The sequence below is a fragment of the Pipistrellus kuhlii genome, unplaced genomic scaffold (genome assembly GCF_014108245.1).
Source record: "Pipistrellus kuhlii isolate mPipKuh1 unplaced genomic scaffold, mPipKuh1.p scaffold_m20_p_50, whole genome shotgun sequence".
Lineage (NCBI taxonomy): Eukaryota > Metazoa > Chordata > Mammalia > Chiroptera > Vespertilionidae > Pipistrellus > Pipistrellus kuhlii.
Genome location: NW_023425552.1, coordinates 1,453,508 through 1,475,000, shown reverse-complemented (window position 1 = coordinate 1,475,000; position 21,493 = coordinate 1,453,508). Strand labels below are relative to the sequence as shown.

Here is a 21,493-nt window from a genome sequence, read left to right as displayed (position 1 = left end):
GAGGAGGAGGAGGAGGATTTGTGACAAATGTAACTTAGACGAGACCTCTCACTTGTCAGGTTTAGTCAGCCGGGCAGTGTGGGGCAGGTGGCGGTGACTTGAACAGAATGGGTGTGTTGTGACCCACTTGGAGGCGTTCAGACCTGGCAGGGAAACAGACTCCTGGCTCAGGGCCAGCAGGTGCAGGTTTCCCATGGGCGTGGCTAACCATGGGGCGTAGCCAACCCCATTCCGGTCAAGGGCATGTACCTTGGTTGTGGGCACACGCCCAGTGGGGAGTGTGCAGGAGGCAGCTGATGGATGTTCCTCTCTCATCGATGTTTCTGACTTTTTATCCCTCTCCCTTCCTCTCCGTAAAAAAATCAAAATATTTCTTAAAAAAAAAAAAGACTCAGGGCAGCTACACCAGGGAGGGCATCCAGGAGACTTGGAAGCACTGTTTAAAGGCTGTAAAATCTATGAATGATTTAATTCAAGTCAAGGAGACATAGGGAGAGTAAGAACTGTGAGGTTTTTATAGGTGCCTAGCAGAAAAAGCCAGGAGCTGAGCATCGCAAGTGAGGGGCTATTAGAAAAGAACACATTATTTTTCTGATAAAAGTAGTCATACCGAAACCGGTTTTGCTCAGTGGATAGAGCGTCGGCCTGCGGACTGGAGGGTCCAGGGTTCGATTCCGGTCAAGGGCATGGACCTTGGTTGCGGGCACATCCCCGGTAGGGGGTGTGCAGGAGGCAGCTGGTCGATGTTTCTCTCTCATCGATGTTTCTAACTCTCTATCCCTTTCTCTTCCTCTCTGTGAAAAATCAATAAAATATATTTAGAAAGAAAAGAAAACAGGAAAAGAAAAAAGTAGTCATGCCAATTCTTTGCAGAATCCTCTCACCTGGGGCCAGAATCGGGCCTAAGCCAGAGTGAGTGGCCCCTCGGCCGAGCGGTTCTCATGTTCCAAACATACATGTTTTGCACAGAGTGTCTTAATTATTCTCGAGGACAATTACTGCCAGGTTCCAAAATGTGCTCAGCGAGCAGCAATCGGTGTTTATTCAGCTCTAAAAAGACTGGGAACAGTCGGTCGCATTGTCTGCCTTAAAAACACTTCTCCATCCAGAAGCATCTTCCTTTCTATTTAAAGTGCCGAAGGGGGAATGCGCGTCTATTTGAAACAGACTCCCCATGCTGCGGACACCAAAGAGGGGAGGATAAATGGGATCTGAAGGGGGGGGGTCTCTGTTCTCTGACACGCACTCTCTCCAGCTCTTCCCTGCTGGGCGGGCAAGGTGGCCTCCTGGGCCGGAGAGTTCTGCTTCCCTCGGATTTTTCTATTTATACCGGTTCGCACACTTTACGGGAGCTGACGTCTGTGTCCTAGTTCCGTCCCTTCCACTTTCTCGGGTGAGGCAGGATGCCCCGTCGGAGCTGGGGTCCGCTTTTCGGGATTTTGGGGCGAGTTCTGCGGCACGCTCTGACTTTGCCCAGGAAGATGTAGGGGTGTGTGCAGGTCGCCTGAAGTCACGGTGACCCTAAGTTAGTTTTTTTTTTTTTTAAATATATTTTATTGATTTTTCATAGAGAGGAAGGGAGAGGGATAGAGAGTTAGAAACATCGATGAGAGAGAACCATCGATCAGCTGCCTCTTGCACACACCCCACTGGGGATGTGCCCGCAACCAATGTACATGCCCTTGACCGGAATCGAACCTGGGACCCTTCAGTCTGCAGGCCGACGCTCTATCCCCTGAGCCAAATTGGTTTCAACTTCTTTTCTTCTTCTTTTTTTTTTTAATCTTCACCTGAGGACATTTTTTCCATTGATTTTTAGAGAGAGTGGGAGGAAGAGGAAGAGACAAACACTGATGTGAGAGAGACACATCGATTGGTTGCCTTCTGTATGTACCCAAACCAGGTGCTTGCAACCGCAGTACATGCCCTTGATTGGAATTGAACTTGGGTCCCTTCAGTCTGCAGGCTGAGGCTCTATCCACTGAGCCACACTGCCTAGGACTTGAGTGGTTTAGATGAAGGACCTCAGTTCCACTCTGGCTGTTGGCTGGAGGCTACCCTCCGTTCCTGCCATGTGGGCCTCCCCACCAATGGCAGCCGGCTTCATCAACACCAGCCAGACGGACTCCATGGAGAGACTTTGCTAGCAAGACAGAAGTCACAGTCCTACGTAACTTGCTTGTACAAGGGACATCCCATCTCCTCTGACATATTCTTTTGGTTCAAAGCAAATCATAGATCCCACCCCTGCTCAGAGGGCCCTGGGTACATGAGGTGAGTACCATTGGGAAAGTCATCAGAAGCTGCCAGGCCCTAACCGGTGTGGCTCAGTGGATAGTGTTGTCCGCCTGTGGACTGAAGGGTCCCGGGTTTGATTCCGGTCAAGAGCACATGCTTAGGTTCCAGGCTCGATCCTCAGTAAGGCCCTGCAGGAGGCAGTTGATCAATGATTCTCTCTCATCACTGATGTTTCTTTCTCTCTCTCTCTCTCTCTCTCTCTCTCTCTCTCTCTCTCTCTCTCTCTCTCTTTCTCCCTCTCCCTCCCTCCCTCTCCCTTCCTGTCTGCAATCAATAAAAATATATTAAAAAAAAAATAAGCTGCCAGATACAGACCCTTAATTTAGGGAGAGGGAACAGCATAATGATTAAGAGGGATGCTGTCCATGCTACTTGCACTGACTTTAAAATCCCAGATCTAGCCCTGACCGGTTTGGCTCAGTGGATAGAGCGTCGGCCTGTGGACTCAAGGATCCCAAGTTCGATTCCAGTCAAGGGCATGTACCTTGGTTGCAGGCACATCCCCAGTAGGGGGTGTGCAGGAGGCAGCTGATGGTTGTTTCTCTCTCATCAATGTTTCTAACTCTCTATCCCTCTCTCTTCCTCTCTGTAAAAAATCAATAAAAATATATATATTTAATAAAAAAGAATAAACCTTCAGCCCCCTCCCTGCCCCGGAGAGACAGGTTGCCAGGGGCGAGGCTGGGGCAGGGACACCTGTATTTGCAGGTGAAGTGCTCAGCTCACTGCTGTCAGAGGTCTGAGGCGCTGAAACCCAGACCCGATCTCTCTCCCTCAGTGTGGAGGGCACGAGGGAAGGTCTGGAAACCCTGAAGAGGAGGGGGACTCTGCCCAACTTGTTGGTGCCCTGCACAAGGGAGGCAGGGTTTTAGCACAATCCAGTCCTTTAAAAACCTCTACTCCCGCCGAAACCCGTGTGGCTCAGTGGATAGAGCATCGGCCTGCGGACTGAAAGGTCCCAGGTTCAAGTCCAGTCAAGGGCACATACCTTGGTTGCGGGCACATCCCCAGTGGGGGGGGGGGAGGGGTGCAGGAGGCGGCTGATCGATGAGTCTCTCTCATCGATGTTTCTAACTCTCTACCCCTCTCCCTTCCTCTCTGTAAAAAAAAATCAATAAAATAAAAAATAAAAAATAAAAAATAAAAATAAATAAAAATAAAAACTCCTGCTACCCATCCCACGGCCCCCTTCTTTCATCCCGCTTGAGCAAGTGTTATGCCCTGTGGTGGGGGACTCAGACGATTAGCAGAACATGTCACCTGGGTGGCGGCAGCACAGCTGGGCCTCCAGATGTCAGCCTGCCCGCATGGGCCTGGGTGGCAGACCGTGTTCAGGCGCACGCTCGCCGCCCAGCCTGCCCTGGGCGCCAGATGCGACAGCTGCAGCGAGAACATTCCTTTTGTTTTCACAGCACTCACCCCGGGCTGAGTGAGTGGGTGAACTCGGTCGCTGTTGAGAGAAGAGAGATGACCAGGTAGTCCACACTCCCAGAGGCGCTGCTTCTTCCTCTTCTTTAAAAATAAATAAATAAATAAATAAATAAATAAATATTGATTTTTTTACAGATAGGAAGAGAGAGGGACAGAGAGCTAGAAACATCGATGAGAGAGAAACATCCATCAGCTGCCTCCTGCACACCCCCTACTGGGGAATGTGCCCGCAACCAAGGTACATGCCTTTGTCTGGAATCGAACCCAGGACCCTTCAGTCTGCAGGCTGATGATGCTCTATTCACTGAGCCAAACCGGTTTCGCTTGCCTTATTTCTTAATGCTCATTGTCAAGATCTAACTAATTCGCCACTCAACAGAAAAATAGATAATATGCTAACAGTTAATAATCACATGAAGAATTTACAGGTGTGTGGAATGAAAAAGCAGCAAAGTAGAGGCAAGATTAGCCAAAGAGCTGAAACCAGTTTGGCTCAGTGGATAGAGCGTCGGCCTGCGGACTGAAAGGTCCCAAGTTTGATTCTGGCCAAGAGCATATACCCTGGTTTCGGGCACATCCCAGTGGGGGGTGTACAGGAGGCAGCTGGTCGATGATTCTCTCTCATTGATGTTTCTAGCTCTCTATCCCTCTCCCTTCCTCTCTTCAAAAAAAAAACACGAAAGAAAATCGATAAAATATATTAAAAATAAAAAAAGATTAGCTAGAGAAAGATCTGATGAATTTTACATAAAACTCAAAAGGGTTCATAAGTTGGAAACATAAAACTTTAAGGGTCGGACAGTTATGAATGAGTGCATCATTAATAAAATGCTTTGGATTTGAGAAGTACTTAACAGAAATAGACTGTGAGGTTACAAATGGTTAGCAAAATCCTAACATTATTGTAGAATCTCCCACAATAAATTCGTTGCAAATTCCTAAAAATGCCAACAGGATGTGAGAAAGAAAAAAAAAAAAAAAAAAAAAAAGGACAGTTAATGGGGTGCACAAACTCACTGGACCAGGAGCTGCATTTAAAAAAAAATTTTTTTTTTTAATATATATTATTGATTTTTTTACAGAGAGGAAGGGAAAGGGATAGAAAGTTAGAAACACCGATGAGAGAGAAACATTAATCAGCTGCCTCCTGTACACCCCCTCTGGGAACGTGTCTACAACCAAGGTACATGCCCTTGACCGGAATTGAACCTGGGACCTTCCAGTCCACAGGCCGATGCTCTATCCGCTGAGCCAAACTGGTTTCGGCAGGAGCTGCATTTTAAGCAAATTGATTATTATGCCAGTTTCCCCACAACCTCAGGATGTTAGGTTTCCATAAACTACGTCTCTGGTGTCTCTCCTCTCTTCCCTTTTCTTATTAATTATTTTTTAAAATATATTTTACTGATTTTTTACAGAGAGGAAGGGAGAGAGATAGAGAGCTAGAAACGTCGATGAGAGAGAAACATCGACCAGCTGCCTCTTGCACACCCCCTACCAGGGGATGTGCCCGCAGCCAACATACATGCCCCCGACCGGAATCGAACCCGGGACCTTTCAGTCCGCAGACCGACGCTCTATCCACTGAGCCAAACCGGTTTCGGCTTCCCTTTTCTTATTTTAATTGTCCTCATGCATATGGATCTCTCCTTATAAGCTATATTAAAATCGCCGGGAACGGTAGGCGGCTTATAAATAATAAATGGTACATCCACTCACGCGCCCGTCTCTCGCCTTGCAGAGAACAGCCCATATTCACCACACGGGCGCACGTCTTCCAGATCGACCCCACCACCAAGAAGAACTGGGTGCCTGCGAGCAAGCAGGCCGTCACCGTGTCCTACTTCTACGATGTCATCAGGAACAGCTACCGGATCATCAGCGTGGATGGAGCCAAGGTACCGCCCCGCGGGCCGGTTTTAGCGTTCACGGTCACATGTGTTTCATCCAAAGCCAGGTGATGGAGTTGGGAAGTGGCGGGAAAAGGATGCACCCCCGATCCTGCCACCTCCCCACAGGTGTTATTGTGAGAATTAATGTCTTATAATCATATATCCTGCCTTTATATATATATATACTATATATATATATATATATTTTTTTTTTTATTGATATTTTACAGAGAGGAAGGGAGAGAGATGGAGAGCTAGAAACGTCGATGAGAGAGAAACATCAACCAGCTGCCTCTTGCACACCTCGCACCGGGGATGTGCCCGCAGCCAAGGTACATGCCCCTGACGGGAATCGAACCTGGGACCTTTCAGTCCACAGACGACGCTCTACCACTGAGCCAAACCGGTTTCGGCTCCTGCCTTTAAAAAAAAAAAAAATAAATAAAATATATATATATATATATATATATATATATATATATATATATATATATATATATAGTTGATTTTTTTGCAGAGAGGAAGGGAGAGGGATAGAGAGTTAGAAACATGAGAGAGAAACATCGATCAGCTGCCTCCTGAACACCTCACACTGGGGATGTGCCCACAACCAAGGTACATGCACTGACTGGAATTGAACCTGGGACCCTTCAGTCTTCAGGCTGATGTTCTGTCCAGTGAGCCAAACCAGATAGAGCTGTTTTTTTTTTTGTTTTGTTTGTTTGTTTTTCATTAAAATGATGGCAAATGAAGAAAAAATATTTCCCTGGTACCACATTATCTTTATAACTCGCATTTCAATGTCTGTGTGATCATCCCACCAACGCTCTATAATGTCCTTAATCTCTCCCTTTATGGTTAGATATTTAAGTGGCTCCCAGTTTTTTGCTACTATAGATAGTGAGCATCTTCCATGCAACCAATGACCTCAATTGATCATCGAACAGACCTATTGCTTTCTTTTGGACATTTCCTTAGGACACATTGCTGGAAATAATATATTAACACTTTATAGTTATTTTTAAATGTATTTTTTTATTGTTGATGTGTTACAGATATCTCCCATTTCCTTTTCCCTTTCCTTGCTCTTTCCCATCCACCCCCAGGTCTTTATTTTCTGTGTCCATGGGCTATACATATGTACACTAATAAATGAGTAAGATGCAAATTAACCATACCTTCACAACACCCACCAGCCAATCAGGAGAGAGTATGCAAATGAACCCAACAGAGATGGCAGGTTAATTTGCATATGCAGGCTCCTGTTGGCTGGGATGGGGTGTTGTGTGTTGCCCCAGCTGCTCAGGGCCTCTGGGCAGTGTGGGAAGGCAGAAAGGGAGCTCTGGGCTGGAGCAAAACGGGGGCTCTGGCCAGAGTGAAGGCGGTGCTGACAGGCAGCCAAGGGAAGGAAGGCCCATTCTTGCACGAATCTTCACTCACCGGGCCTCCAGGAGGTATATAATTCTCTGGATTATGTCTTCTTGTCCCCGAACTCCACATGCCAGTCTGTTCCGGGCCTCTCTGCTTCAGATCTTATTTTGTTGGTCAATTCATTTTGTTCATTAGATTCCACAAATGAATGAGGTCATGTGACACTTGTCTTTCTCAGTTTGGCTTAGTATAATATTTTCACTTAGTATAATATTTTCCAGGTCCCTCGACGCTGTCCCAAAGGGTAAGAGAGCCCTCTTTTTTTTTTTTTTTTTTACTGCTGCACAGTATTCCACAGTGTAAATGTCCCACAGTATTTTTATCTACACATCTACTGATGGGCACTTGGGCTGTTTCCAAATCTTAGCTATTGTACATAATGCTATGAACGTAGGGGTGCATGTATTCTTTCTGATAGGTGTTTTTGGGATTTCTAGGATATGTTCCCGGAAGTGGGATCGCTGGGTCAAACAGCAGTTCCACTTTTAATTTTTTGAGGAAAACTCCATACTGTTCTCCACAGCGGCTGCACCAGTCTGCATTCCCACCAGCCGTGCACGAGAGCTCCCTTCTCTCCGCATCCTCGCCGGCACTTGTCGTTTGTTGATTTGTTGGTGACAGCCATTCTGACAGGCGTGAGGGGATGTCTCAATGGGGTTTTAATTTGCATTTCTCTGATGATTAGTGACTTTGAACATTTTTTTCATGTGTCTCTTGGCCTTCCGTATGTCCTTTGGAGAAATATCTATTCCACTTGTTATAGCACTTTTAAAAAATATATATATTTTATTAATTTTTTACAGAGAGGAAGAGAGAGGGATAGAGAGTTAGAAGCATCAATGAGAGAGAATCATCGATCAGCTGCCTCTTGTACACCCCTACAAGGGATGTGCCCGCAACCAAGGTACATGCCCTTGACCGGAATCGAAACCCGGATCCTTCAGTCCGCAGGCTGACGCTCTACCCACTGAGCCACACTGGTTTTGGCATGTTATAGCTCTTGATGGATGTTGCCAACTTGCTCCCCAAAGAGGCCTTTCTTCCAGCGTATGTGAGAATGCCAGTTTAGTGCACCCTTGGCAGCACTGGATATTGTAGTTAGTCTGGTTTTGATGTTCTTAGGCGTAGGAATTGATTTTTAAAAATATATATTTTATTGATTTTTTTACAGAGAGGAAGGGAGAGGGATAGAGAGCTAGAAACATCGATGAGAGAGAAACATCCATCAGCTGCCTCCTGCACGCCTCCCACTGGGGATGTGCCCGCAACCAAGGCACATGCCCTTGACCGCAATCGAATCTGGAACCCTTCAGTCCATAGCTGACGCTCTTATCCACTGAGCCACACCGGTTTCGGCTTGCTCTGGGCTTTTGAGCTGGCATCTCCGGCCTCTGCCGGGATGTTCTGATGGGGGCGGTGAGTCAGAATCCCTGGCTTTCTTTTATCCATCGATTGTGTCACTTCATCCGCCATCCCTCAGAGGGGCTGGCACCGTTGTCAGTTGAGTTATCCAAGGATAGATGGAGCTTAAATACAGATAAAGGGACTTGCTTAGGGGAAGTGCTTCTGTCCGATTAGCTGGGCTTTTAGTCATCTGTCAAAGTGTCAGCCGTGGCACTGCGGGCTCTGAAGGCTGTGACAGCCCGCTGGGCCCCTGCCGGACGCACCGGCTGTGAGCAATCAAAGGGGCGTAGGAGGGCGGGCTGACCCCACGCTGCAAAATGAGGCTAATTTAGACTCAGTATTGGGGATCGGTCAAGTCCCAGAGTCACCTAAAAAGTGGGCATTGAATTACTGCTGAAACTGGTGTTGCTCAATGGATAGAGCATCAGCCTGCAGACTGAAAGGTCCCAGGTTCTATTCCAGTCAAGGGCATGTGCCTTGGTTGTGGGCACATCCCGAGTAGGGGTTGTGCAGGAGGCAGCTGATTGATGATTCTCTCACATCGATGTTTCTGACTCTTTATCCCTCTCTCTTCCTCTCTGTAAAAAAAAAAATAAATATATATATATATATATATATATATATGTATTTTTTTAAAAAAGTGGGCATTGGAAACCCACACCATGCCCCCCCTCTCCCCCCGGGAATTCAGAGAGGGAGCCCACGGCTCCTATGGCACCTGCTGCCTTCCCTTCCCGGATCCCACCCAGAGTTCCAGGCACAAGATCCATGACAGGGCCGCATTCTGCAAATGGGGGCATTTTATGTGGCAGCCAAGGCCCAGGGGATTGTGGGAAGGCGGGGATGGATGGGTCTCAGTCATTTCATTACTGTGGTTGCCCCTTGGGGCCAAGGATGGGGAGCAAGGGTCCTGCCTTGAGGACTGGAACAGAGCACTGGACTGTGGTCCCAGCACCACCTCAGCCCGCTGGACCTTTACGTAAAACCAGCAGTCTAGCCGAAACCGGTTTGGCTCAGTAGATAGAGCGTCCTCCTGCGGACTGAAAGGTCCCGGGTTCTATTCTGGCCAAGGGCATGTACCTTGGTTGCGGGTACATCCCCGGTGGGGGGTGTGCAAGAGGCAGCCGATCGATGTTTTTCTCTCTCATCGATGTTTCTAACTCTTTATCCCTCTCTCTTCCTTTCTGTAAAAAAATCAATAAAATATATTAAAAAATAAAAAATAAAATAAAACCAGCAGCCTAGGCCTAGATTGGACCCTGTGCCTGCAGTGGCCGTAAGCCCAGCCGGGGTACGGGGAGTGGAGAGGAGCCCAGCATGGAGACCCCGCAGGGTGGCAGCACCTGTCACTGTCTAGTATCTTCGGCCTCCCCTCCTTCCTCTCCCCGCCCCCAAGTTCCCAACCCCGCAGCCCCAGCCTCCGCCCTGCCTGCATAAGCCAGCGGGACCTCCTTCCTTCCTGGGGACAGGAATAGGGGCCAGCATCCCCAGTGATGCATTGACAGGAATCTTTTTTTTTTAAATACATTTTATTGATTTTTTACAGAGAGGAAGAGAGAGGGATAGAGAGTTAGATACATCGATGGGAGAGAATCATCCATCAGCTGCCTCTTGCACACACCCCACCGGGGATGTGCCCGCAACCAAGGTCCATGCCCTTGACCGGAATCGAACCCGGGACCTTTCAGTCCGCAGCCCGACGCTCTATCCACTGAGCCACACCGGTTTTGGCTTGACAGGAATCTGGTTTGCTGCCCTTGCCCACTCCCCCACCCCACCCCACCCCAGTACCACATCGGGACAACACCCTTCTTTTAGGCCTTTGATCCCTAATGTTAATCTGAACTGAGGTGACAGATGCTTTTAGCCTTTGGGGGCGGCCGTGACCTGGCCCTCCGGCTGCACCGCTCTCTGCCTTGGGCAGGTCTGGGGCCCAGGTTCTGCCCATGACCCTTGGCCTCTGCCCGCTGCTACCAGGCCAGCTGCCATCCCCAGTGCAAGCTGCTGGCGAGGAAGGGCCTTGGAGGTCGTTGCGAGCAGAGGTCACAGCACCTGAGCTGCTGAGTCAGCCACAGGCAGCCCACCGCGCACAGGCCGGTGCCGGGAGGAGGGGCCGCCGTCCGCCACAGCAGCTGTCGCTCCACGCAGGGCACTGCAGGCTCCTTGCTCGGGCCAGCCCTGCACCGTGTTTACTCCAGAAAGGATGCGTGAAGCTCTCTCCTCCCCCAGAGAGCCCTTGGCGGGCTCATCCTGGGGCGGATCTGTGCTCAGACCCGTGGTTCATCTTCCCGAAACGCTTCTCCTCAGATGCTGCTTCTCCTCGGAGACGCCATGGCACGTGTTAGTCCCGGCTGCTGCTGAAGACTCCGCGAGGCAGGCGTGCCGGGACCCGATCCCCTTCTGGGCATGCGATGCCCTCCTTGAGGATCGGGGAGCAGGCCTCTGGCTTGGCTTTGGCGTCCCGGCCCCCAGCTGGTGTGGGCAATGCCAGGGGCGGGGGGGGGGGAGTTAGCAGGCGATGAGGTCAAGCTGGCCGCGTGCTCTCCAGGCTTGGCTAGCTGTGCCTTGGCCGCAGGAGGGCAGCGGGCAGGGCGAGGGTCACTGCTTAGAGGGCACCAGGATCAGAGCTTCCGACTGTCACCAGGTCGGCCCTGCGCGTGGACAGCAGGGAGCCCCGTGCGTGCATCTGGCAGACCCAGCTTCCCAGAGCTCTGATCAGAGGTGGTTTGGCGCAGAAACACCGGCTCCCTGTTTTTTTTTGTTTTTTTAAAAAAATATATTTTATTGATTTTTTTACAGAGAGGAAGGGAGAGAGATAGAGAGCTAGAAACATCAATGAGAGAGAAACATCGACCAACTGCCTCCTGCACACCCCCCAATGGGGATGTGCTCGCAACCAAGGCACATGCCCTTGACCGGAATCGAACCCGGGACCCTTCAGTCCGCAGGCCGACGCTCTATCCACTGAGCCAAACCAGCTTCGGCTGGACATGCTTTCTGCAAACGCTGCTACTGTGAATAACTGCCCGTTTCCCCTGCTTTACCCACACGGAGCTTCTTCTCAGGTGTACACCGAGGACTGGGATTGCCATGTGGTGGGAGTGGCCTTTTTAACGTGACCCGAGGAAGCCACAGGGGTTTTCCCAGTCCGTGAGCTCCTGTTGCCCCACACCCCCGCCTGACCCTTGCTTCGTATCAGCAGACATACTTCAATGGAATGGCAATAATAGTTTCACCCGAGCCGGTGTGGCTCAGTGGATAGAGCATTGGCCCAAGGACCGAAAGGCCCCGGGTTTGATTCCGGTCAAGGGCAGGTCCCCTGGCGCTGGTCAGGGTACGTGCAGGAGGCAACCAATCGGTGTGTCTCTCTCACGTCGATGTTTCTCTCTGCCTCTCCCTCTCCCTTCCACTCTCTAAAAATCAATGTATCAATATCCTCTGGTGAGGATTAACCACGGCAAACAATGGTGATGCAGTTGCCACATTCCTAGTGAAGCTGAGCTGATGGCTTCCAGGCGTCTTCAAACTACGGCCCGCGGGCCACATGCGGCCCGCAGAGGAGTCTGATCCGGCCCGCCAGGTTTTTTGGGCAGTGAGCGCAGCCGAGGTGTTACAGTAGGAATTAGTAGTTCATATAGTCCGGCCCTCCAGCTCTCTGAGGGACCGTGATCTGGCCCCCACTTTAAAAAGTTTGAGGACCCCTGGCTTACATCCTTGTCCTCTCCAGCGTAACGAGAGGGGGCCCATGCATCTTCCCGAACCAAGCCTTGGACGTCTGCTAAGCAGCATAATCACTGTGTATAAAACATGGGCGCTGAAACCGGTGTGGCTCAGTGGGTAGAGTCTATGGACTGAAGGGTCCCAGGTTCGATTCCAGTCAAGGGCATGTACCTTGGTTGCGGGCACATCCCCAGTAGGGGGTGTGCAAGAGGCAGCTGATCGATGACTTTCTCTCATCGATGTTTCTAACTCTATCTCTCTCACTTTCTCTCCGTAAAAAAAAAAAATCCATAAAATATATTAAAACAAACAAACAAAAAAACATGCAGGGAGGGAGGGGATGTGTGGGAGGGAGGGGGGGGAGCAAAAAAAATCAATAAAATATATTAAAATAAAAAAATAAATAAATAAATACAAACAAAAAAACAAAAAAACATGGGTGCTGAAACCGGTTTGGTTCAGCGGATATTGCGTCAGTCTGCGGACTGAAGGGTCCCAGGTTCGATTCCGGTCAAGGGCATGTACCTTGGTTGCGGGCACATCCCTAGTAAAGGGTGTGCAAGAGGCAGCTGGTCCATGTTTCTCTCTCACTGACATTTCTAGCTCTCTATCTCTCTTTCTTCCTCTCTGGAAAAAATCAATACAATATATTACAAAACAAAACATGGGCACCTTTCATGGGTGTCCGCTTTCCCTCCCCTCCTCATCCCTGCAGAGCAGAGGGGGGAGTCAGAAATGAGGCAGAGGCTCCAAGCAGCACCGGCCACTGAGGTGGCCTCCAGGCGCGAGCAGGGCCCGGAGGACAGAGAGGTCCCTGCCCGGAAGGAGCGGATCCCGAGGTGCTGTCTGTCCAGCTCTGCGGGAGGCCTTGTCCCGGTGCCCGAGCCACGTGGAGCCCAGGCCGTTATGGGCAGAGAAGGGAGGAGGGCCTGGCTGGCCGTTCTGGCAGCGCGGCCGCTCCCGCTGTCGGCCGGCTGCTCTGAGAAGGTCAGCGCGCTGGGTTGCCTGGGCCAGCGGCCAGCAGTCGGCTCGCTAATTGCAGCCGAGGGCTTACGGTGAGGGCGGAGAGGCTGTTGAATGTAAAGGATCGTGTGGGAGAAAATGAGGGCTTTCCTCCCCTTTCCTCCCCCCTCCTCCCTCCCTCCCGCCTCCCGCGTGGACCCAGGAGGTCCCAAAAGCCCCAGAGGCTTTGGTGAGCTGGCCGAGAGCCAGGGCTTTGCCAGGGCTTTGCCAAGCCTGCAGGTGGCAAGAGCAGGCGGTGGGAGAAGTGGCTTCCTTTGCCTTCTTGGCCGACCTCCAGCACGGGCGACCCTGTAGGCTAAGGTGACCAGACGTCCCGCTTTCTAACAAGGTGTCTGTCCCGCGTTCCTCGGCGTTTTAAAAAAGTCCCCAAAAATGGTTAAAAATCGGGACTGTCCCGCCAGAAGCGGGACGTCTGGTCACCTTACTGTATAGGCTGTGCTTGGGAAATGCTTGGCCTCCTTGATGCTGATGACAGAATGAATGAATGAATGAATGAATGAGAGGTACTGTGCTGACCCGGGACCAAAGTATCCTCCTGTCCCTGGAAGCAGGCCTGTGAGTAGGGAACAAGGGGGCAGAGGCACTCCCGCCAAAACATGCCAGCGTAGCAATGTGTGTTCCCTGAGCGAGGGGCCTCGGTCTGCCCCAGTGGTGAGGGCCCCATGCAGCTGTGAGGGTGGGAGGGACCCCGGGGATGGGGGTGAGGCGGTGGGACCTGGGGACTGAGGGAGGCTTAGCACTCATTTATTTATTTATTGTTTTATTGATTTTCTACGCAGAGGAAGGGAGAGGGATAAAGAGCTAGAAACATCGATGAGAGAGAAACATCCACCAGCAGCCCCCTGCACACCCCCCACTGGGGATGTGCCCACAACCAAGGCACATGCCCTTGACCGGAATCCAACCTGGGACCCTTGAGTCCGCAGGCTGATGCTCTATCCACTGAACCACACCGGTTTCGACTAGCTCTCGTTTTATGCTGCTTAGTAGACGTCCAAGAATCCCTGATCTCCAAGGGCGTTTTTCTTTGAGCGCTTCTTAGAGGCTTAGGGCTTCCAAGGATTTCTGTCGGAGGGAGAAATTGATACTTTAGAACACATCGGTTCTCGGGTGAGCATTTGTATTCCCGTCTCTGCCCTCTTCCGGCCCCCTGCGAGGTGAAGAGCAGGAATCGGGACTCATCCATCACTGTGCCTGCGCTGGCAGCGTGCCTGGCATCCAGGGAAGGCAGGAAGCTGCACCAAAAGAATGAATAGTCCTCCCCCCCCCCTCCCGATCCATCCTCTGCCCTCTTCCGGCCGGAAAGGCTGACTGACCTGCAGGGCCTCTGGCTTCTGCTTGGTTTGGCCGGTGGCAGGTCAGAGGCCAGGGGTCAAGGGTGTTTGCTTTGCTGGTGTGTCTTCACCAGAAGGTCACCTCTCTTTTCACAACAGCCTGCTCTCCATGACTCCCTCCTCCCACGTCCTAAAGCCTCTTAAAAAAAAAAAAAAAAAAAAAAAAAAAAAAAATATATATATATATATATATATATATATATATATATATATATATATATTTCAGAGAGGAAGGGAGAGGGAGAGAGAGAAAGAAACACCAGTGATGAGAATCATTGATCGGCTCCTTCCTGCACACCCCCTACTGGGGATGGAGCCCACAACCCGGGCATGTGCCCTTGACTAGAATCGAACTTGGGACCCTTCAGTCCACAGGTTAATATATATAGATATAGTTATAGATATAGATATAGATATAGATATAGATATAGATATAGATATAGATATAGATATAGATATAGATATATAGATATATAAATATATAGATATATATTTTAAAACTCATATCCAGTTCCAGCTTGTTTGACTCGATTCCGGTCAAGGGCACATACCTTGGTTGTGAGCACATTCGTGGTGGGGTGTGTGCAGGAGGCAGCTGGTCGATACTTTTCTCTCATCGATGTTTCTAGCTCTCTGTCCCTCTCCCTTTCTCTCTGTAAAGTATCAATAAAATATATTAAAAAATCATACGACATGACATTCTTCGGCCAAATGTGGCCTGGCTGGCCATTGAGGGCAGTTGAGTGTCTGGTCTTTATTTGGGCAAAGAAAGAGCCATTCTGGAAACTGTGCTTAGGAGACACTTTCTCCCACTGGTAATTTGTAAAAGCTGCCGGGACCGGTGTGGCTCAATGGGTAGAGCGTCGGCTTGGGGACTGAAGGGCCCTGGGTTCGATTCCGGTCAAGGGCATGTACCTTGGTTTCGGGCACATTCCCAGTAGGGGGTGTGCAAGAGGCAGCTGATCGATGACTCTCTCTCATTGATGTTTCTAACTCATCTATCTCTCTCCTTTCCTCTCTGTACAAAAATCAATAAAATATATATTTTTTAAAAATTTGTAAAAGCTCTTATTTCAGGCTGAGAGTCTGTTCTTAAGCCTCTGGCATTGCCCCTCATTGTGGCTGTGCACCTGACTCAGCATGGGAGGTGCCAGAAGCGCGAGAAGTCGGGGAGGGTGGGGGCCAGGTCCTGGCGTCACCCGCAGAGACGGAGTCGCTGTGGCGTCGGACTCGGGGTTCACGCCTCCGCTCTCCCGCCGTCTTCCCGCAGGTGATCATCAACAGCACAATCACACCCAACATGACCTTCACCAAAACGTCGCAGAAGTTCGGGCAGTGGGCCGACAGCAGAGCCAACACGGTGTTTGGTTTGGGGTTTTCGTCGGAGCTGCAGCTGACGAAGGTAACGTGGCCCCCCCGCCTCTCTCTCTCTCCCCCTAATCCCCGCCAGGCCGTGCGTGGCAGGGCCAGCCGGCAGTGCCCCGTGGTGAGCAGGACGCTCTGCCTGCGGCTCTGCCCCTTCTGGCCCCCAGGGCTGCCAGACCAGGTCACCTTTTATATATTTACTGATTTTTTACAGAGAGGAAGGGAGAGGGATAGAGAGTTAGACACGTCGATGAGAGATTATCATTGACCAGCTGCCTTCCTCACACCCCCCACTGGGTTTGTGCCCGCAACCAAAGTACATGCCCTTGACTGGAATCGAACCCGGGACCTTTCAGTCCGCAGGCTGACGCTCTATCCACTGAGCCACACCGTTTTCGGCTCAGGTGACCTTTGAGACATGCCAGGCTCCTTGAAATAGAGATGTCACTCGGGAAAGGAAAGCATGTCCCACACACACGCTGCTTCAGAGCCCGAGCTCGCAGCACCGGGAGGCGGCCTGCCTGCCATCTGTCCGTCCATCCACCCGCATGTCCGCCCTGCTCCCTGGGCGGTGTCAGCAGCAACCTTGACCCTCTAGTTGGAGCTCTGGTCGGAGAAAGAGGTGATACCTAACAGCAGTTCTTTTTGTTTCTTGGTTTTTGTTTTGTTTTTTTGTTAATCCTCACCCGAGGATATTTTTTTCATTGATGTTTAGAGAGAGTGGAAGGGAGAGGGAGAGAAAGAGGGAAACATCGATGTGAGAGAAACACATCGATTGGTTGCCTCCTGCAGGAGATCCAACCAGGGCCTGGGCCAGGGAGGAGTCTGCAACCAAGTACATGCCCTTGACTGGAATCGAACCCTGGACCCTTCAGTCCACAGGCTGATGCTCTATCCACTGAGCCAAACAAGCTAGAACTGGATACGATTTTTAAAAATATATTTTTATTGATTTCAGAGAGGAAGGGAGAGGGAGAGAGATAGAAACATCAACAATGAGAGAGAATCATTCATCGGCTGCTTTCTGCATGCCCCCCTCTGGGGATCGAGCCTGCAATCCGGGCACGTGCCCTGACCAGGAATCAAACCATGACCTCCTGGTTCATAGGTCAACACACTCAACCACTGAGTGTGATTCCCCCCGACAGGAGGCCGCGTCCTGTCCTCAAGGAGGAGTCCTGGTCCTGAGCCGTTCCCGAGCCCCGGCTCTGAGACTGCGCCTGCCTTTGTCGCCGAGACGCACCACATGGGCCCACAGAGGTCTCCTTTGTTCAGGATATTTCAAACCAGCCCACCCCCCCCCCCCTTCTCTGCGAAGAGAACGATTAACCACACGCTGGTAAGTCACCAGGAAGTGAGCCGGCAGTCTCGCAGGTGGCAATTGGCTGGCAAAGAGGAGCTTGGGCTCGAGAGGGCAGCTGTGGCCAGATGTGCCCGACCCCACGGAGCCCCTCCCCACAGTCCCGGAGGGGGACGTGGTGATCAAACACCATAACCGGGCTGGATAAAGGGACCCCCGCATGGAGGCCCTCATTTATTGTTTTTATTTTTTTTTAATTATTATTATTTTTAAAATATATTTTATTGAGTTTTTTACAGAGAGGAAGGGAGAGAGATAGAGAGCTAGAAACGTCGATGAGAGAGAAACATCGACCAGTTGCCTCTTGCACACCCCCCACCGGGGATGTGCCCGCAACCAATGTACATGCCCCTGACCGGAATCGAACCCGGGACCTTTCATTCCGCAGACCCAGGCTCTACCACTGAGCCAAACTGGTTTCGGCTGGAGGCGCTCATTTAAAAATGCGGCCTGCACACTACCCCCACCCCCACCCCCCGCCGAGAGAAAATAGGTACCTTGATCTTGACTGCTTCCATATAAGGGCCGCTGTGCCCCGTCACCACTCTCTGCCCTTTAGATAGGCTTTCCAGAAAGAATAGACGCTGCAGCCAAAACCGGTTTGGCTCCGTGGATGGGGTGTCGGTCTGCGGGCAGAAGGGTCCCAGGTTCGATTCCGGTCAAGGGCATGGACCTTGGTTGCGGGCACATCCCCAGTGGGGGGCGTGCAGGAGGCAGCTGGTTGATGTTTCTCTCTCATCGATGTTTCTAACTCTCTATCCGTCTCCCTTCCTCTCTGTAAAAAATCAATAAAATATATTTAAATATATATATATATATTTTAATTGATTTCAGAGAGGAAGAGAGAGGGAGAGAGAGATAGAAACATCAATGATGAGAGAGAATCATTGATCAGCTGCCTCGTTCACGCCCCCCTGCTGAGGACTGAGCCCACAACCCAGGCAGGTGCCTTTGACCAGAATCGAACCTGGGACCCTTCAGTTCGGAGGTCGACTCTCTATTCACTGAGCCAAGCCGGCAAGGGCCGGTTCCATTCTTTATCAACTAGGACAGTGGTCTGCAAAGTGTGGCTCGCGAGCCACATGTGGCTCTTTGGCCCCTTGAGTGTGGCTCTTTCACAAAATGCTACGGCCTGGGCGAGTCTATTTTGAAGAAGTGGCATTAGAAGAAGTTTAAGTTTAAAAAGTTTAGTTCTCAAAAGAAATTTCAATCGTGCTGCTGACATTTGGCTCTGGTGACTAATGAGTTTGCCGACCACTGGGCTAGGACATTTCCTGCTCAGACAAATTTGAGAGCCTGTGAAGCTAAAGGAAAAATAGAAATGGCCTTAGATTGAGCAACGAGGTATTGTCTGCCAGTGTCTTCAATTGCCAAGGCCAGAAAAGCCAGAAGAAATGAAATAAAATAAATGTCTTTAGTTTTTCTGTGATGGTAATGATGATGATTTTCATTCTGAAGAAAGTTATCACATTACCGCTGCAGAAAATGGTCCAGATAAGTAAAGAATGAGAATTTGGCATATCTTTCAGACACCTTTGTGGTCTGACTAGCCTTTGATTAATGGGTTTTATTTACAGGAATCTATTTGCAGGAAATTATTGTAACTGAGTACAGAGTTTTAGCTATGAGGATTTTCCTTAGAGCATCGTTTATAACAGTAAAAATAAGCAAACAAAAACCAGTCCAACCTAAATGTCCAGCAGTAGGAAATTAGTTAGATAAATGCCAGTAGGAAATTAGTTAAATAATAGAAGATCATGTAATTACATAGAGATATTAACGTCATCTTAGTAATTTCAAAAATAGCTATAAAGTGAGACACAATATAACTTCATTTTAGAAAAGAAATACGTGGGCCCGGTGGGTGTGGCTCAAGGGTTGCATGTCGGCCTAGGAACCAGGAGGTCAGGGTTCGATTCCCAGTCAGGGCACCTGCCCGGGCTGCAGGCTCCATCCCCTGATTCTCTCTCATTACTGATATTTCTATCCTTCTCTTCTTCTCCCTTCCTCTTTAATATTAATAAATATACATATATGAAAATATATATAACAGATGTATATAGACAGATAGAAAAATAGCAGAAAAACATGTGGTTAGTGCTTCTCTCTGGCTGGTGGGAGTATAGGTTTAACATTTTTTTTTAAACTGCTTTCTAAATTTATAAGCACATGTGCTTTTTTACAATGTGGGGAGGGTATTATAAACCTGAAGGCTTGGAAGGAGGGATGTTTTAGCAAAGGACAGCCAGCTGGCTCCTCTCTCCATGACAGCTGCCGGTGTGTGTGTGTGTGTGTGTGCAGCTTGCTCTCAGGGCATCTGGATTGCTTCCAGATTTCATTATTCCTGATGAATCTGGGATCTTCATCTATCGAAGGCTTTTTTATTTTTATTTTTCCATATTCTCAATTATTTTCATGGAGCCGTTTCCCAGGAGTGTTATCCGAAGTCAGCGGGCATGAATATTTTTTCCCCGCTCCTGCTCCGTTTCTCCAAATTGCTTCTCGGGGGGCCACACCAGTGCCCAGCGCTCCTGGAAGTGCACTGCCAATACCGGGCATTAGGACTGTGTGTTTGCGTCCGGTGACTGAACAGGCAGAGCGTGGGACCTCGTTATTCTGATTTGCATCTTGAGCGAGGCGGAGTCATTCTTGTGTGCGTTGCTTGCTTTATTGTATTTTTTATTTGTGAGTCTTGACGTTCCCCTGTTGGGGTTTTCATAATTCCCTTTTCAATTTGCACAGACTCACTGCTCTCCCCCTTGGGAGCACCCCTCGCCTTTCCGCCCCCTCTTCTTCCCCCAGGAGCATTACCTTTCTCTCCCCTCAGCTCCAACAGCCTCCTGCTTCTGTGGCTTCCTAAATCAACTCTCGCTTATTAAAAAAATTTGTGCAGCCGAAGCCGGTTTGGCTCAGTGGATAGAGCATCGGCCTGTGGACTGAAAGGTCTCAGGTTGGATTCCGGTCAAAGGCATGTACCTTGGTTGCGGGCACATCCCCAGCGGGGGGGGTGCAGGAGGCAGCTGATGGATGTTTCTCTCTCATCGATGTTTCTAACTCTCTATTCCTCTCTCTTCCTCTCTGTACAAAAAAACAAAACAAAAAAAACCCCATATATATATATATTTATTTTTTATTTTTTATTTTTATTTTTTTATTTTTATTTTTAATTTGCGCAGCCCTGCTGGAATGGTTCCGTGGTGGAGCCTGGACCCAGGGGCCAAAAGGTCCCCAGTTCGATTCCATTCAGGGCATGGGCCTGGGTTGCAGGCTCGATCCCCAGTGTGAGGCGTGCAGGAGGCAGCCGATGGCTGTGTCTCTCTCATCGATGTTTCCCTCTCTCTATGTCCTTCTCCCTTCCTCTCTAAAATTAATAAAAACATATTTTTTTAATTTGCACAAACTCTTTTTTTACCAAAGATGATGGCCCCTTTGCTGTTGGACTAGCCTAGCTCTGATATGTTCCCCAGGCACTGATTTCCCTTCTGATTTCTCTTTTTACTTTTATATTGAAAAACTTTGCATTATTATGTCATCAAAAGATATCACTTTTGCTGAAACCGGTGTGGCTCAGTGGATAGAGCGTCAGCCTGCAGACTGAAGGGTCCCAGGTTCGATTCCGGTCAAGGACATGTACCTTGGTTGCGGGCACATCCCCAGTGGGGGGTGTGCAGGAGGTAGCTGATCGATGTTTCTCTCTCATCGATGTTTCTAACTTTCTATCCCTCTCCCTTCTTCTCTATAAAAAAATCAATAAAAAAAAAAGAAAAAGAAAAAAGATGTCACTTTTGGGATATGAAGTCCCATGGCTGTGGCTTTGTGTTTGTTTGTTTTTAATTTAATTTTTAAAAATACGTTTTCACTGATAACAGAGAGAGGGAGAGAGAGGGCTATAGACATCCATGATGTGAGAAAATCACTGGTCAACTGCCTCCTGCACAACCCCTACTGGGAATCGAACCCACAACCCAGGCATCAAATTGTTCATGGGTTGACACTCAACCACTGAGCCGCACCGGCCAGGAGGCTATGGCTTTTACTGATGGGCCTGCAGGGGCCACATGGGCCAGAGCAGCAAGGCTGACCTTTTCGGCTTGGACCAGGTGCTCGGTTTACCAGCATTGCCCGTCTGGCAAGGAGACCACCATTGCCGGCTGCGTGAACGCGCTCAGAGGGTGGCCTAGGCCCGGAGGTCTGTGAGCTCTCAGCAAAAGCCACAGCGTTGCCGAAACCGGTTT

At 49.6% G+C, this 21,493-nt stretch overlaps 1 protein-coding gene across 1 annotated transcript in view; it reads left to right on the top strand.

Annotated features, from left to right (window-relative positions):
- The window catches only part of HOMER2 (homer scaffold protein 2), a 63,409-nt gene that overhangs the window by 26,233 nt on the left and 15,683 nt on the right, over positions 1 to 21,493 (top strand). Inside the window, 2 exon segments of the mRNA XM_036415660.2 lie at positions 5,471 to 5,627; positions 15,804 to 15,935. Coding sequence (XP_036271553.1) covers positions 5,471 to 5,627; positions 15,804 to 15,935 — 289 coding nt within the window.